Below are 18352 nucleotides of genomic sequence, written 5' to 3'. Positions count from 1 at the left end.
TATTCTCAATGTCTATCCAGAAAAGTACATTTAAATAGATCCCATTTTCCTTTCTATGCACAAATATAACTTAGGATTAAAGATAAAAATCATCTTACAGAAAATTCCTTCTTTATCTTAAACTTAGTGATGTGAAATTGAATATTCCTGAGGAGCTCTGAACAGCTCCCCTATTCTCGCTGAGGAATTTTTTTTTTTATAGATAGGAATTTTGTAAACCAATTAATGACTATTTTAACTAAAATGAACAACTTAAATGTTTATATTATTTATGGAGCTCACTTTTATGGCTACCTGGATGAAATATGTGATATCTCTGGATCCCAGAGTCCTCATCTACAAAGGGAAAAAAGTAGTATCTTTCTAACTAGAGTCTTGTGAGGATTAAAAGAGGTAACCTATAAAAAGAGCTTGGCACACTCCCTGGCACGCATTAAACAATAAATATGTGGTTGCTTTCATTAATATTTTATCACCAAAAGTCACAAGGATATCTTCTCTTTTCTATTTTATGTGCCATCTATTGTTTTTCATTCTTAACCAGTTTTGTTTGCCAAATAGCAATAATTCATATAAAAATCTTAAATATATTTTAAAGATTTGCATGCATAAATGATACACATATACACACATACATTCACATATGTATGACATATTCATATATATAGATAGATAGATATCACATAGAGAAGAATATTATATACTCAGGTCAACTGGACTGACTTTGCCCAAACTTTTTATTCTCCATTGGTCTGATTACAAATTTGGAAAACCTGAAATAATTGCTTTTTAATTTGTTTTTCCTTCCTCCTCTATTTTTTGCAAGAGGATTTCACCAGAATGCTGTTCAAATGGAAAAAAATAAAGGAGAAAACCAACTACACTTAGGGTAGATTTATCTAACCTGGATGATTTCCATAAATGTTGACAAAGCATTACAGCAGGAAAAAATACTCTGTATCTCCGTAAGATGCTAAATATGTCTTCCATTTCACCCCAACTTTTGGTGGTTTCTAATTTTCTTAGACACAAGCAAGAAAAATCAATGAGTGCTTTATCTTCCCGATTTCTCATTGGGCAATTACTGAGTTTCCCAATCAGTATTTATACAGTTAAATGATCTTTGAAGTAACTGACTTCTCATTTATTCAAGAACTTAACAAATTTCAAAGGTAAGGAAACAGAACACTTTATTATAAAACTTATAAAATAATTAAATATTACACATATATTTCGACTCTTCTCTATAACCCATTGTTTTATTCAACAGTTTTCCTCAGAATTAATACCACTTACTCAGAGAAGCAAGTGAGAACACATAAGAATAGGCTATTAATAAATTAATTTTTCCATAAAATAATAAAATGATCATTATATAAAGAAACAAATAACTTGCAATTTTTCAGAGGGCAAGGGTGGTGGTATGGAACTGTGTGTTTCTGATGATAAAATGGCCACAACCCTAGGCCAAGCCAAGTGGATTGAGAGACTATGCTAATCATTTTTTTTTCTCTGAGATTCAAGAACGCATGATTTTAATTAGAACGGGAACAAAGGATGCTCTAAATTTAACAAACCACTGTCTAGTTGGTTGTGCTGAGCTGGCAAATCCCTGTTTGAATTGAGACTTTATAAAGCAGTAAAACTGGGTTACATTCATCAAAGAAATTGAGGAATAGAGTAGAATTATATAAATATGCCCTTTTTAACCACATCTCAAAAACTTACAGAAGGACTCAGCCTTGTAAGTTACTTTGGTTTTGGCAAAATAGTGTGGTATTTTCCAATTGAGAACAATTTTAAGCTCATTAGTGCCTATCAACAGCTGGCTTCTGGTGACTAAAAACATCATCTGAAAGATTATAAAATATTCTTATTCACTGAAGGATCTTGGCTTATTATGATTTATTAATGTTAACATAGCAAGAAGACAGATGGGGTTTTCTATTGCCACTCTTTTTTCTTGTTAACTAAATCTTAGGGAAAATTTAAACATGACAGTTGGTAGAAAAAAAACCACAAGTGGTCTTTAATTTTCCAAGCAGCTCTGATATTATGTAGGGAGCCTTATAAATGATGGTCTACTCTCCTTCAAAACACTGCTGTTTTGCTCTTTAGCTCCTCCTAGATTTTTACCAGAAATGAAAATCTCCCCAGTTCTGATTCCCAAAGAGCAGACTAGAGGCTTCCGTGTACTTGTTCCACTAGCACCAAAAGTTATGAGGTTGATATACTGCATAGGACATCAACATTTGCCTTTTATGTGAGTTTGTGGGCTTTTTTTTTTTTTTTTTTTGAGTGTGAACTTCAATTAAATGGAGATCTTAAATAGTCCATGTTGCCCTGTTTTCAGAATATTCCTTGGAATACTTTTCAAGTTGTAAATTTTAGTCTTGGAGACTCTCTAAGCAGAATATCCTCTAAACAAAATTATAAAAACAACACACGCACACGAGATAAACGTAACATGAAGCTTGCTAGTCCAGCAGCAAGCACAGTTATGAGCACCATTTGGCTTCCTGTGTGACTCCGAGCTTGGGCTGTCCACAGTGCCAATCAAACTGTGAGCTCCAGGTAACAGTTAGGCAATGTGTTCCATCCAGACTTGATTGCTCCAAGCCTCAGTCTTTGACCTGAAGTCTTCAAGGACCTATGCAAAACGGAGGTCTTGCCGTGGAACCCTCTGAAGTTCAAAGGGAGCAATCTCTCCCAGCATTGACCAGATTCTCACTTTGTCAGAATTAAAATGTGACGTAGCTCAGTGTGATCCATCACTTCTTTCGTGTAACAGTGCAAATCAAAGTTCTTTTGTCCTTTCTTTTGCAAGTCAGATTTGTCCTCGCTTCCCACGTTCAAGTGCTTCGGAGTACCATGTGCTTTGGGGAAGTGAACGGGGAGCCTGTCTGTTCTTGAGAGTCAGCTCCACAGATGCTGCAGCAGCAAAGAGGTGGCCTGCAGTGACCAGCCTTCGATGTGAAATGTGGCTGGTCTCTCCAGAGGCGAGAGGTAAGATCTTGGCCCTCAGGTGTCAGGGAGGGCATGGAGATCAGCTCTTCCTTGTGCATGACTTGCAGCACTGTTGACCGTAAAATTTGTGGTTGCAGACGCCGTGCTGAGGAACTAGGTGACACCAGCTGAAGAAATCCACACAGGATGGATCCTCTGCAATGAGAAAAAGTATTTAACCCCTCAGGAAAAACCTTAGCTTTTTTCTTAAGGTGAGAGCCTACAGGTCAAAGACCTTGGATCTGCCAGCCTAATGCCTCTGAGTGTTTCTGCTCATTATACACTAGCACTTCGCTGGGAGGGTTGGGGAAGCAGGATTAAGACATCAGAAGGGACTAAATGTTGACAGGAGGGGGAAAGTGGATGTTAAAAATGTTCTATCCAGCCAGAGATTCATGTCTGACCCCAGTAGCCTGGAGCTACCATTCTGCATCCCTAGCACAGCATGTGAGGAATCCCCTGGGGATGTTGTTAAGCCACTGCTTCTGATTCAGAGGGTGTGGGGTGAGAGCTAAGGGGCTCTATATCTAATAAGCACCCAGGGCATGCTGCTGCTACTTGGTCCACAGACCTTACTTTGGGGAACAAGAGGCCTAATGTATCAGGAGTCATCACACCTGGGTTTGAGGCCCAGCTGCAGTACTCCACATCGATTTAAATCTCATAGCCAGTCTGCAACTAAGTGAATTTAAGTCAACACCAGTCCTAACTTCTTTTATTAACAGATGTGATTATGGACCGTGGAAGCAGGACATTGTACATCAGGGATTTTCACCCAGAAGGCCCTCCCTAGATACAGAATGCGTGTGAAGCTGTATGTAAGATTTTCTTTATATAAACCTCCGTGCACATTGGGTCTTAGCTGTTTTACTGGATTCTCAAAGAATTTTCACTTCAGAAGTGCTTAAGGAAAAAAAAGAGTGCTTATGGCCTACCTTGTACATAAATAAATGTCCTCATTCACGGTTGGAAGGGTTTTCCCCTTCATCTATGCAAGGCTTAGAAGTCACTTTACCTTCACCTTGCCCAACGCCCCCTACTATTCACAGGCACCTACCTACATCCCTTCCAAAATTATCCTTCAAGTGCCCCTCTCAGTATTATACTACATGTTGGCAAATCGAACTCCAATAGAAAAAATACAAAAAATAAAAAATTTTAAGTGGGAAAAGTGGAAACAAGAGCAATAAAATCAATTATGATAAAGGTCACATTAAATAAAGCATCAAAGTAGGAAATAGGCAAAATTACATATAACAAAAGATGTGCTAAAAAACATGTTGGTAATGAAGATAAGATTATGTCATAACTAGGCAAACATTTCAAGTTACATAAAATCCTTTTGCGTGAAAAAAAAATATCCTTAAGTAGCTCTGCTCTGTGCCCTTGGACATGGCTGCAAGGCTCCCGGCTCTCCTGTTTCTTTTCCGGCTGCTCCCGATCTGTCTCCTGCTCTCTCTGATTCAGAACTGCCTGTAGTTCTTTCCCCATGCCTTTGTCTTTCTGCTAAAATACACCTCTCCCATCTCATATTAGTCCTGCTGATCCTCTCAAGGTAAGACAGTTCATGTCATGTCTCAGCCCCAAACTCTTCCTTTGGCCCCTCCATCCACCTAGAATGAAAGGTTTAGTCCTTACAACGGATGATGTGGCCCAAGGATCTGGTTCCCCCACTACTGCTTGACTCCTCTTCTTCCTCTTGTCCCCTCCCCGACATGGGCCACCTGCCTGATGCCATAACGTGCCAGGCATACTGATCCAGGCATCCAGATCCTTTCTTTTCCCTTTAGTTTCTACTCAAAGGCCACTGACAGGAGGGCCTTCCCAGACTCCCCCATACAAGCAATGTGCTCCCTGGCCTCCCAGAAAGCACTCCCTCCTCCCTGCCTTGCTTTACTTTTCTACCCTGGGTCTATCAGCCCTCATCCTATTATGTGTTGCCTTATTGTCTGGCTCCTTTCTAGAACGTAAAATCCTCGAGAGCAGAGTTCGCTGTTTTCATTACTTTATTCCCAATGCTTAGTGCCTGTCACAGAGTAGCTGCTCAAGAAAATGTTTGTAAAAAAAAAAAAAATAGCTTCCCTCTAACTATCATGGCTGAAACAACCAATGTGAAACCCACAAAGTCTCAGCTTGGGTATAATGGTGAAGGAAGAGAATTTTTCTTCTTTTCAGGAAGTCCTGGATATGGAGTCTAGAGAATTTTCTGACAGGCTGGTAAAGATATAAGAGAAAAAAGGAGGACAACAGGCTTTTTGTTCTGAGCATCTAGAAGAGGGCATACTGACCTGGACCATCACAGGGATTAGGGGTGGGGCCCCAGGAGAAGGGTGTGGGATCTGTATTCAATTATTTTTAATATGTACTTGTACAGTATCTTCTATCCCAATCAACTAGCACATAGCCTAATCCACCAGAATGTACATCTGAGTCAGTTTCTATTTAAATCATAGAGATTATCCTATTGAGGCAGTGGAAATACTGCATCAGGATAAAAACAGACCATTAAAACGATGAGTTAAATCTGAAGTCCTTACAATGGCTGACCAGGCCTCCAGGACCAACTTCAGCTAATCACCTAACACCTGCCTACTTTATACATCCTCCTCCAGGTGTCTGGCTGTTCCTTGATCATATTCACACATTCCCACCTCAGGGCCTTTGCATGTGCTGTTCCAACTGGCAGGAACACTCTCCTTCTAGATATGCACATAGCTTGTGTTCCTTTAGGCGACCTAAAGGTGACCCTAAAGGAAGGTGAGCTATGTGTGTATCTAGAAGGATGTTGCCAGGCACCGGGGTGGCTGAGAGGTTGAGCATCTGCCTTTGGCTCAGGTCATGATCCCAGGGTCCTGGGATCGAGGCCCATGTCAAGCTCCCTGCATGGAGCCTGCTTCTCTGCCTCTGTCTCTGTGTGTCCCTCATGAATAAACAAAATCTTTTAAAAAAGAACAGGATGTTGCCTTGTTCTTTTATCCCTAGAAGAATGGTAGGGATATGTGGCAGGTGCTCTGTGACTTGGCTTTGAATGAAACAGAGAACCTCACAGTACTTTACACACAATCTTGCACTTCACACATGTTGAGCACCTACGCTGTGACAGGCGTGGTGCTGGATGAACAAAATAACACCAATGGCCTCCCTCCCCGTCTTGGAACTAACACGTGTCTTGGCTCTCCCCCCACCACGTACTCCTGCCCAGCAGCTTTCATGATTGGCCACTGTCTGTTAGCCTGTCTCAAAGTACCTAGGGGGGATCCACTGATTCTTGGCATGTGTGGGTTTGTCCGGGGTCATCTGACTAACAGGGGGAAAGGGAAGTCACCAATAGGAAAGAAAGAATTTACAAGTTCATGACCACTTGCTCAGAATGTGGGTTTCTTCCCCCATAAACTTTGTGCTGAGAAAGGCTGCAGGTTTGTAGAATTCTAGTATCACCTTGGACGTGACGTGGCTCTGAGAAGCTGCTACATTACTAGTTTTCTGGTCTCATGCAAGCCTCAGATGGGGAAGGAGAGAGGGCAGAGGGGGGCAAATTGATGCCCTGGGCCTGGAACCAAGGCTCTAAGATGTAGATAAACAAGGATAACGATTTAGAAATGTGAAGTGAGAGGACAAGGGAGAGTGACAGTCCTGAATCTGATTCACCACCAATTGGGAAGCACGGGCTAAGAAATTTAGTCTTGGAAAAGCTGTCATTGGGAGAAAGGAAATTCAGCAGGTACGTGGTGGAACATAATTTCTTTAGCACAAGGAAATCAGATTAGGGGAAAGAGACCTTTCCTGGTGTGTTTGTCAGGTGACTTTAAAGAAAGTTGGGCGAGTGGAAGGCAGTATAGTTCACGCAGATGATTCAGTTGCCCATTTTCTCAGCAGCACGCACTGCGCTTCGTTGGAAGGACGGTAGCCACGCCACACGGAAGCTGTGGTCCCTGGCTAACTCATGGCTCAAGTTCCCCGAGGACGACTCCCGCTCCCGCCTGTGTTCCTACTCGTGAGCGTAATCTCTGGTGCACGGTGGTTACTTTTTCACTTGCTTATTCAATTAAAATGGTGTTAAAAAAAAAAAATGGGACTTGCAAGATTACCATTTCCCCCTTTCCAAGTAAGAATTAATGGCTAAAGAGTCGTATCATAGAACTAAGCGTTCCCTGCCCATGTGTGTGAACAAGATCATTCTGAGCAGGAGCTGCCCTGGATTTGTGCCTTGTACACCTGTGGGGAGCCCCGTTCACACCGACCGCGCTGGGAGTGGCACCCCCTAGAGTTGTGCCAGGAATAAACTGCACAACCAGATAGGATGGGTGAGACTAGTAAAGCTGACTCGGGCGTGGGGCCCTTTACCTCGCTTTTCAGGAGCTGGGCAGAAGTTTGTGTTACAGGCTCGTAGCACTGGAGGTTTCTGACGGAGCAGACAGCTTGAGGAAGGCCGGCCCTGCTGAGCACAGCGGACCAGGCGAGTCTGGACACCCCCTCCACAGGTCACCGTGCACTGCAGAAGAGGGGAAGAGGGAGGAGTCAGCGACACCCAGCTGGAAGGTGTCCCTTCAGAGGTCAGCAGTGTCAGAGAAGCCTCCGTGACATGACCAGGGCGCCTGCTGATGAAGCAGGGGTTGGCCGGAGCCTGGCACGCAGGCCCATGGCCACGGTCTAATACACGGGAGCTTTGTGATCTGGTTAGAAGGGGATCTTAGGCAGATGCGTCTATCTCAGCCCAGAGAGTGTGTCTCCAGTTAAGTGGCTCGTAAAGGAGAGAGCTTCCAGAAATACAGAAGCTGCCATAGAATGCAGAACAAATCCTCACAGTATTTAAAGAATTCCAGATAATCTCTGCGGATCCAATAGGGGGGTGGTTCAGCATTAGGACAGCGAATAAATAATACTTCGTCCGAGGCAGCGTTGGAATCCTGCCCTCTTTGCCCAGCCAAACTCTGAGTTGGCACAGTGGGTGTGGTGTTTCCTAGATAGAAGTCAAGGGTTTCCCTGTTCAATTAAAATAAAATAAAAAATAGATGACTAACGAGGACTATAAACTTTATTTTTTCCAGACACATAATAGAGAGATATTTTATAACTAAGGAATAAAGTATCAGGAAAAAAGCCCTTTGCATTGATTAGTTTTTGTTTTGCTTTTTAAAAAATTTACTACATATTTTCTTATTTTCAGATTTCTTATTTGCAGATATGGTTAAGTGTTCATTTTGAACAAGCATCATTATATGGACCCGTATTTGGAAAAAATAAGTGGGAGTAGAAAGCATATGAGTTGTGGATTTAACGCCAAGTTCACGTATAGCCCTATGACCGTCATCATCTAAACCAGGAGTTGGCAAACTTTTTCGATAAAGGTCAAGATAGTAAATATTGTCAGCTTTGTGGGCCATGTTGTCTTTGTTGCAACCATTCAAGCCCGCCTTTGAAGCACAAAAACAGCCGGGGACAGACGATATGTAAACAAAAGAGCACAGCTGTGGTGTTTTTTGTTTTTTACGGCTGATTTCTAATAAAACTTTATTTACAAAAAAAAATAGGCAGAGATTGGGGGCACAGATTTGGCCTGTTGGCAATTCTGTGCTGATATCTGATCTAAACAATCTTAAAATAATCAATTTCCAAATCTCTTAAATGACTAAGATAGTGATAAAAAATTTGAAAAAGCCCACAGCCATCTAAATAGTGCCTAGCATGATGTCCAGCTGATTAGAGATATACAATCGCACTAGTTTCCTTTCCTTTCCTCTGTAGTTAGTTCTCAGATCTTCCCCAGTACACACAGGCTCTCACACACACACGCACACTATATATACACGTATGGATGAAGGTGAACTTACATAGACACAACTTCATAGACCTCCATTTGTGCCCACACATCCCCCCACCTAGCCCCTGTGTTTAATGATGGGGTGGGCGGCACCTCTCAGGCCGGCGAGTCCTTGAAAGAGCTGTGACATCTGTTGGTTGGGAAGTGTGAGGACCACCACACGGCCCCTCTCCCAGGCCAATCCCAGCCAATCAGAACCGAACTACCGCAACCAAAATATCATCCGAGTCTTCTGAGAAAAGGGTCCCTCTAACATCTGATGATTTTTAAGAGCTGGTGTCCTTGCCTGAGTTGACCAACTCTGAGCTTTTCTTGCCTCCTCTACAAAACAGGGACAAAAATACGCCTGAACAGGCTGTTGCAACAAATGTCCGCTGTTACATAATTCAGAAACATGCCATAAAAACCAAAGGAGTCAAGATTATGAGCAAGGTTTCCAGAATACAGAAGACTCTAGTGGGGATTTTAAAAACAGCAGCGACGGTGACCTTTCAGCACCATGTGACCAGCCTGGTATACGTGCTTTGTATTATCTTCGGAGCTCATGAAAAAAATCCGCTCTTCAAGACATTATCGTCTTGATTTTCTAGCTGTGGAAGCCGGATTATGAAACTGGCCCAGGGCCACATGGGGTGGAGCTGGCCAAGATCTCCAGTTGTTCGGCCTCCAGAACTAGAGCTTCTCTTCTTTACATTTGGACGGGGGTGGGAGGGTGGGGGGCTAATAGCAGCCTTTGCTGGGCCTCCTTTTGGGGAACGCAGCCGAAATCTGCACACGCTCACCTGCTGCCACGGCGACGAGTACCACGCAGCCGCCACGCTGAACCCAGGATGGGCAGGACAAGCCCCTCTCTGGCAGGTTTCTTCCAAGTCGAGGTTTGGCTTCTTAATATTGCGGCACCTTCGCTCGGGGAAAGTTAGCAGCTTTCCCTGGAAGGGCTTCTCGCTGCATTTCATCTCCCTCTTCCTCACGCCCAAGCCACAGGTCCTCGAACACTAGGAGCCAAGAGAGGAGGCATTAGGTGTGCAAGGCTCCGCGGTCAGGCGTGCTGAGCAGAGCATCGTCCACGTGGACTTCTAGGAATGGGATCGCAGCGGGTCAACCATGTGTGCTCGAGGATCCTGAAGATGCGGCAGCCGTGTCCCTCATGCCACTGCAAAGGAACCCAAGCCTAGGCAATTCGGAGGTCCCTGGTGGGCGCTGTCCAGCAGCCCCAAGAGGCCCCTGTGGGCGCGACACGGCTCCTGGACAGTCGGGCAGGCGGGGGATGGGCACAGGGCATCGTGCAGCCTCACGTGGCCGATCGCCTGTGGCCTCTGGCTCTGAGGAGCTGCGCGTCCAATGGGCTAGCAGGGCACAGGGGCGGCCACGTGGGAAGGAGCCACCAAGTCACAACTTGTCCCCTACCCTGCGTCTCACTGGGCAGAGCCACCACCCAAAGCTGTGTGACAGCAGGAAAAAGGGCAGGCTGGAGGCTGAGGAAGTATGCGAGAACTTAAGTACTTTAAATGGCATCGCGGGGTGAGATGGGGAATGGGTAAGGCCCGCGGCCTCCTAACTGTCCTGTAACCAAGCGGAGCCTGGTGCCCAGAGGGGAGCGCTGAGCTCACGGCAGCTCCCCGCGTGGGGAGGAAGCGGGGCCGCGGGGCAAGTGGGCAGCTCCAGGTTGCACAGGAGGGAGGAAAGGCTGCAGGGAAAAGGGGGCGTCTCATTTGCAGGTGCATTTAGCCCTGCGGCTAGAACCCCAAGGGAATGGGGGCAGGGCATGCACTGCTGGGTATGGTGCTTCTCGTTCAGACTGAACAAAGGACACCAGCGGCCACTACCAGGGGCTGCGGGGCTGGAGGCCCTGCCTCTGCTGGCCGCCTGATCCCCTCCGGAGCGGACACCCCGCCATCAGGACCGGGTGCAGCCCCCAGGCCTCCTCTGCTCAGGGCTCCTGCGTCTATGCATGCACTGCGGTTTCCCACACCACAAAGCCCAGGGACATCTTCACGGGCCCTGTCCCCCCCGCCCCCACATATGCCGGAACGAGGCATGGCCACCTCGGGGGCTCAAGAAGATCTCCACTCCTGAAACATCCCCTTTCTTCCCAGCCACGGCCACCTCCCGGGAGCGCCCTGCCCGCCTCTGGGCTGCGCTCTCCATGCTCAGTGCCAAGTGGCCCCGACCCCGGCCCTGAGGAGGCCTCAGCTTGCACCACGCCCTCCTCCCACTGCTCCGTTGGCTTCTCTCCCCGCGCCCCCTCATATGGCGCACACGTTCCTTCTGGAAGGATCTTCTCTCAATCCCCCCCTTGCCCAGTTCTTGCTCATCCTTCAGACTCACGCTCCTTGGAACATCTCTCCTGGCAAAGACTCTTCCTGGCGGCAGGGCTGGGGGACCCCAAGGTCTCCCGTGGCATTACAGACCCCCCAGTGCAGCAGCACTCTGCGCGCCCCAGCCGCGGCGCATTCCATGCACGGGGTGGAGACCTGCACCTCCACTGCCCATGCACGGGCCCGCTCAGTGCGATGGAGGCTTTGGCAGGGTCCCATGAAGAGGCAGGAGGAAGAATGGACGAGTAGTAGGCACCTGCTCCATGTGTGGAGCAGGAAGGAGGTGTGAGCATCTGGGTGCTGGTGAGCGAGCGGAGCATTCCAAGACACGACCCAGCGGTACAGACTCTCACTCCTACCTCACTCCAGGAGGAGACAACCCACTGCAGCCGGTTATTCTTGGGGCATCGTCCTAGCACGCAGCCCTCCTGTGACTCTGGCCTTGGGATGCTGGAGCACAGGGCCTCCGGGACCTCCTCTGCCGTTGGGGAGCTTTTGCACAGGACATCGCGCTTCCTCACCCCTCGCCCGCACGTCTTGGAACACTGGAGATGGGGGGAAAAGGTCATTTGCATGCTGGAAACAAATTAATGAGGTATTCACAAAACTAACATTAAGCTTTAGAACCAAATGCCCAATATAATCCCTGGCAGCCAGCAGGAGAAATCTTTCCTCCCTCCAGAGGCCTTAAATGCAGGTTGGCATTCACCTTCACCAGCGAATGCCCGGGGCCGAGGCTTTCTCTGCGCAACATGCATGATTTACCGGGAGAACGGTACGTGGCCTGCTCCCGGCCCTAACTGTGGCTCGCTCCCTGGCACAGGGCAAAATGGGTCTGGGCACTTGGCTAAGGAGGATTATCGTGCTCCTGACAGGAAGTAGAACAGAAACACATGTACACATGTAGCAGCAACAGATCATGGTGTTGACAGAAATGGGTTGAGGGGTCCAATTCTTCTCCCTACCCACCTGCTGCCTCTGGGGTGGGCTCTGTGCTAACTCTAGGGGAAGAAATAAGTAAGCATCGGCGGATGTCCGTGAATGGGCCAGTCCCTCCTGCACCAGCACGTTCTTGTCCTTTCCAAGGACTCTGTGAGAGAGAAAGTGGGGAGTAATCTCCTCACTTTCAGATGAATAGTTAAAAACTTGTCAGGGTCACTTAGGAGGTGTTGGCTCCAGGTCTGGGTCTGCCCTCAAGGGACATGTCCCATCCCTGGCCCTGTTTTCTGATCAGAAGGGCCATATGAAATGTGCCCCTTGGGCCTTGGCTCTTTGTCAATATGCAAACATCTGGGCATGATTCCAAGCCTCTTCAGAGGATCAACATGACTCCTGGCTCTTCACGTCCTTAAGGAAGAGGGATGACGAGGACGATAGTATCATACTCTGCAAACCACAGCAGCAGAGAACGTTTATTTAATGCCTTCCATGTGATGATGCACGTTCACCTATTATCACACAACCTTCTACCAAGCCTCTGAGATACTGCTCTTGTCCCATTCTCCAGAAGGGTCATCCGAGACTCAGAGCTTAGAGAACCTGACCAGGATCAAACAGCTGTCACGTGGCAGCGACAGGCAGACAGATTTGTGGGGCATCAGACGGGGAGATGTACCATTAAGCAAATCATCATTCATTCACTTTCAAAATTGCAAAATGGTTGATCCTTACTCAATAGAATTCTTATGTTTTCATTGTTTTTTTTTATTTGTTTTAAGAATGATGAGACATCTTAAAATTGCATCCCAGAGGATTTCAGAGACATGGTCTCGAGAGAACAGATTACAGTAACAAATTTTGAGGGACTCCTTTCAAATTCATCATGAAGATGTTCTCAAAAGGACACATTTGGTCTTAGTAAACACCAACCAACCAACCAACCAATTAAGGGCATAAAACACTCTCTCAAAATATTTCCATTTGGGGCAAACTCTGAACGAAAGCTTTTCATGATGTCTCATTTGGAACTGCTTGGTCCTCCATTTCTTTTCTCCATGCCTACCCACACACATTTAGCTAAAACAGCCCTCTGAATTCTCCTCTTGTAAAAAAAATGTGCCTCCTTACTTGCAGAGAAAGAGATCAGACACGACCCCATACCCTTATTTAGATGGACCTTCTGCTATAAATGAATATATTCCTTCATTTTGAAGCATACCGATGCATGTCAAAGATACTCTTTCCCCCTGCTGTCACCTTAATCCCCTAACAGAGTTTTAACATTTAAAAAAAAAAAGATCCCATGATCCATAATTGAAACGAAAGCCTTAATCTGACCTCTGTTGCTACAACTCTGGATGTAGCAGTACATGGCTATATTTAATCAGAAATCAGTGCTCTGGGATAATGTTCCCTAAAGGAAAGCATGGTAGGAATGTGATCGTGGGCTTCTCCCTGGCTTCCCAGTTCAGGTGATGGAACCCCTGCATCTTTCTGATTATTCCATAAAATTTGCCTGACATCCAGGCTACCACAGAGCAGAATTTTCACCGTCAGCACATCTGGGACCAGATCAATCTTTGTTTCAGGTGGCTGTCCTGACACTGGAGGATGTTTATCTCTACCACCTGGATGCCCAAGGCATCTTACCCCCAAGTTGGGACAGTCAAAAATGCCTCTAGACACTGCGCCTGAGAGGACCTTTGACAAACTCGGGCCCCGCTAAGCACCTCCGAGCTGTGAATGGCAGGTAGGTCTATGACTGTTATGACTTTATAGATTTCTACCTTTCCCTGAGAATTTGTGATGATGGGAAACTTTATGCCTGACTCCCCCCTCTGTATCTCTCGAACCCCCATGGCTCTTTCCCCTGAAGTAAGAGTTCAATACCCTTCCTACAGCACCACCTTTGTATTTGTGTTTTCCATTTGCTTTGGAAAATTCAGGAGCCATTCCGTCTGCTAATCACTGACACTCAAATCCCTTCTAGCTGTGCTCACTGGTCTAGCCTCAATGGCCCTCAATACTCCACTTTCTAGACTTCTAAGGAAGACTCTCAGCTATTGTGCAGGGGTTCCCAAAGTTCAGGTTGCATAAAAATCACAAAAAAAAAAAAAACCCGTGAATTAAAATGCCTTGTCACATTAACTCCATGTGATTCCTGGGAAAGCATTAAATGGGTGAGTGCCCCTTATTTTTGCCACCTTTGTCCAGAAGCAATAAGACTCATGACTCCTAAGTCTTGCCCAGTTACCTGAGACCACGGCCCAAGGCTCCATTCCGGAGGGCAGGCATGACTGTTGCAGACTTGAACCTGAGTGGGTGTGCTCACTGGGCAGAGAGAATGCAACACTGCTTCCTCCTTCTGGAAGGGCTTCTTCTGGACACACTGGATCTTTCTGCTCTGCTGGCCCCCCGCACACGACCTGCTGCACACACTCCATTCGCCTGGCTTCCAGCTTGTAGTGAAAAACAAAATTACTTCCAGTGAAGCTGAGGCTTTGGAGCATCCCTTCCAAAGCAGTTACTGCCTAAGCATTAACCACCTGATGGAAGCCTTCGGTCAATTTTAGAACCAATAAGATATATGCATACATATTCACACTCACACACACACACACATTTACACATATGCTAGACCAGTGGTCCTCAAAGTGTGGTCCCCAAGCTATTAGCATAGCATCACTTGAGAACCCGGTAAAATTCAAATTTGCAGGCCCCACCCAAGACCTGCATAATCAGAAATTCTGGGGATGCAGCCCAGCAACCTGTGTTTAATGTTTGTGTGAATCATATAAAAAAGTTCAAGAATCACTAGCTACACCATAACCTCCAGAGATTGGTTTAATTGGTCTGGAAATAGAGATGAGCACAGACATTTACCTGCCCCAGGAAAATGCAGCCAGAATTGAGAGTAACTTATCTATATCTGTTCCTTCCACTTACGACCAAGAACACTGAGTCTAGTGAGAATAAATGATATTTCCAAGTTAAAAAAAAAAAGAACCAAATCCTAGTAATTATTCTTCTCTGGGCTTTGAAGCTTATGCTAATGTGATAGGCTTATATTTAAGGGAGTGATAGGGAGTCATATTTAATCACCACACAGTTCTGGGCAAAAACACATTCCTGCTCTCTGCTAGGGAAGAAACGTGTGCCATTTGGAAACCTGAGCAATTCATTCATTCAGCCAAATCTACTGGGATCTTCGCTTTGTGCCAGGGACTCTCCTAGGCATCAGGGTTGGAAAAATGAACAGGGCAATGTTCTTTCCATTAAGGAGTCTACACCACAGTGATGAGGTGGATATGTGAATAAGGACAATACTATGGGATAATTGCTGTAATAGATGTTAATACAAAGTACAGTAATGAGACAGAGGGAAGAGTGATCCAAGGGGGGCAGGGGAGTAGCGGGGAGGGATGCCCGCAGGAGACAGAGGCACATTCACCCGTGGTCTTATAGGAATTATTTCTAAGGAGACAGTTCTCCCAACTATCCCGGTTACTCTTAAACTTTATGGATGGGTTAGAGACACAACCTCGTGTTCTTTATTGAAAGACTGCCAGACCACATTTTTCATGGTGATCTGAGGCTTGGAGTGCATCTGAATGAAAAAGGTGATGCCGTGAAACCTACTAATCCTTCCCAACAACTACAGTTGATTAATTGATAATCTAGGATTGGAAGGCCTAGCATAAACAAGATCCCCCAGAGGCGACCTTCTGCATTTCAGTCATAGGAGCGATGTCTAAAACTGACCTTGGTTTACCAGAGAAAAGAGACTTATTATGAGATTATTAGTTTCAACATTTTCCTATAAAGATGGCATTTCTGTCTACCCAATTCAAGTTTTTCCTTCATGTGATAAATACGACGAGTCCCTGAAAGTAGGGAAAGAGCACAACACAGGCAGATTTTTTGTATGCCAGACATGGTCCTGTACCCATGGGCTCCAGGCTCACTCCCCATCTAGCCTCAGTTCCTATTGACCCCGCCTCCGAGCCCAGCTCCTACACTGTCCATTTTCTCCTCCTTGCTCTTTTACACATGACCTCTTCCTAGCACATCTTTCACTGCCTCTCAATTATTTCCTTACACACCCATCTCTTCCCTTTGATTGTAAGCTCACTGGTGGCAGGAAATACAAGTTCTCCAGACCCCCACTGTCAGCCCAAGGCTGGCACCAAGTAGGTGCATATGACATGGCTGTTGTATGAGAAAGTAACGTTAGATCACATGAACTCCTTTGTCCCTATAACTCAAATAGTCTAAGACCTTATTTCCAATATATGTCTGGGGAACAACAGTCCCTGAAGGTCCCATTATTCCAACAGAAAATACCAAGATATAAATGATACGTGGAGAAGAAAGGAAAGAAAGGGAAGGAAGGGATCCTGCCTGTTGTACCACACCAACCCTGCAGTCATTATACGAGCCTGTTCTGCTTTTAAATCGCCAGTAAGTGGGCAGCCCAGGTGGCTCAGCAGTTTAGCTCCGCCTTCAGCCCACGGTGTGATCCTGGGGACCCAGGATCAAGTCCCACGTCAGGCTCCCTGCGTGGAGCCTGCTTCTCTCTCTGCCTCTGTCTGTGCCTCTCTCTCTCTCTGTGTTTCTCATGAATAAATAAATAAAAATCTTTTAAAAATCGCCAGTAAGTGGTTACTGCAGAGCATCATTTCTACACATGGTCATCATGGAAGTTCTAAAAGTCGAGTACAAGCTAGGCCCTCTCTCTTTTGATGGATGGACATATGAGTAGGGTCCCATTCTTTGCTTAGCAGAAATAACCAACAATAGGAAGGAGGCTTAAAATCACAAATATCAGCTTGCCATTCAAGCAGACTCACAGTTCCTACACACACACACACACACACACACACACACACGTATCTAAAGAAGACATTACTCCAAAAGTGTCAATAACACTGTCTGGTAACCATATCTTAGAGCCACTGGATATTTTTTTAGAACCAGATAATTCTTAGCAAAACGGGAAAATCCATGGAAGCTCACCAAATTTTTGTCTACTCTTTGTGTTCAGGACACAGCTGGTTCCACATTCTTGGAGAAAAACTAGGTGGACAACTGGGCACACAGGATTGGTGAATAGCTGAAGTCCCAAACAATTATGATAAATGTACTATTATAAGGAAAAAATATATGTATGTGTATAAAAATATTGTGCAATATAATTGCATCACCACAAAGTAAACGCTGCTTATTAAGATGGTCTGAAGCATTAGCTAACACAACACTGCTTTAGAAGAAACTCTGTCAATTCTATATAAATACATTTGGCAGACGATAAATCACACAAAAGACTCCATTCGGCTGGGAAGATTACTTAAAATTAGTGTTCAAACAATAGTGTGGCTAAAACTATCCTAAAACAAACCCACCCAGCTCCCCAAAGAGTGCCATCATCAGAAGTGGATTACCACTTGGCCTCTACCTCTTTTTATTTTGTGTCCTGCTACTGTGTAATTTGCATTTGGGGTTTCATTGAAGGTCTGCATAGTATTATGATTTTTAGATTCTTGGATGACTATATGAAAAGCACACAACCACACGTAAATTTAATATAAGATTTTGTGTTATTTAAATATCTGTGTGATTTAGTTCAGAGGAGGCTCTATATAAGATTAAAAAAGAGAGAGAGAGAGACACCTTTAAATCCTGTGGTTAGGTTTGGACAGCTGGCATCAAATGAAAGTCTAAAGCAAATCTGTGTTTTTCTAGTTATATATTTTCACCTCAATTGTCTCTTTTCTCTCTTGCTTTTTTTGGGCATTCTATCTCTCTCTGGGTCACTTTTGAGCAGAAGCATCGGCAGTGGGTTTTAATTTTCTCATATCAACAAGAAGAGCATACAAGTGCAAATATAACCAGAAAGACATTTCCAGATGACTTACTAAGCAGGGCAGGAGAAAGCATTGCATATTTTGGGTTCAGTTGTTGGCTTGGTTCTCGCATTGCAGAACGAGGAACTGACTTGAGTGTTTTGATCTCGTAAGCAAATGGCCTTTATGCTTATGTAACCTAATAAGACATCAAGAGTTACAAAGTGAAAATTACAGATAACCAGATTCAACTTCGTTTCCAAGTGCAGCTTCTGACTTAGCAGGCCTCTGATGTTTTACTTAAGGTACAGAATCCAAATACTGTGTGGAGAACACCTCCTTTTGATAAAATCTGCAACTAATTTGAATCCCATTCCCCCCCCCCCAAGATCATAGTTTTCATATTTTAATAGTTTTAATGTGTA

The 18352-nt window shown here is 45.2% G+C and overlaps 1 protein-coding gene and 1 long non-coding RNA gene across 3 annotated transcripts in view; one reads left to right on the top strand and one right to left on the bottom strand.

The window, feature by feature from the left end:
* Positions 1 to 2277: 2277 nt before the first annotated feature.
* The window catches only part of ADAMTS18 (ADAM metallopeptidase with thrombospondin type 1 motif 18), a 131986-nt gene continuing 115911 nt past the window's right edge, over positions 2278 to 18352 (bottom strand). For both annotated transcript variants that reach the window (XM_072731480.1, XM_072731481.1), the window contains 6 exons: positions 18000 to 18126; positions 14339 to 14543; positions 11505 to 11690; positions 9610 to 9822; positions 7351 to 7498; positions 2278 to 3162 (listed from right to left, as the gene is read on the bottom strand). In XM_072731480.1, coding sequence (XP_072587581.1) covers positions 3047 to 3162; positions 7351 to 7498; positions 9610 to 9822; positions 11505 to 11690; positions 14339 to 14543; positions 18000 to 18126 — 995 coding nt within the window. In that variant the 3' untranslated portion in view covers positions 2278 to 3046. The remainder of the gene's footprint in view (positions 3163 to 7350; positions 7499 to 9609; positions 9823 to 11504; positions 11691 to 14338; positions 14544 to 17999; positions 18127 to 18352) is intronic.
* LOC140594797 (uncharacterized) lies at positions 2898 to 16734 on the top strand. The gene is made up of 5 exons (XR_011996116.1): positions 2898 to 3006; positions 3105 to 3218; positions 3732 to 3820; positions 13674 to 13834; positions 16422 to 16734. It is a non-coding gene; the product is annotated as an uncharacterized lncRNA (long non-coding RNA).

The sequence above is a fragment of the Vulpes vulpes genome, chromosome 12 (assembly GCF_048418805.1).
Source record: "Vulpes vulpes isolate BD-2025 chromosome 12, VulVul3, whole genome shotgun sequence".
NCBI classification, from domain to species: Eukaryota; Metazoa; Chordata; class Mammalia; order Carnivora; family Canidae; genus Vulpes; species Vulpes vulpes.
This window is presented reverse-complemented; position numbering and strand designations above follow the sequence as displayed.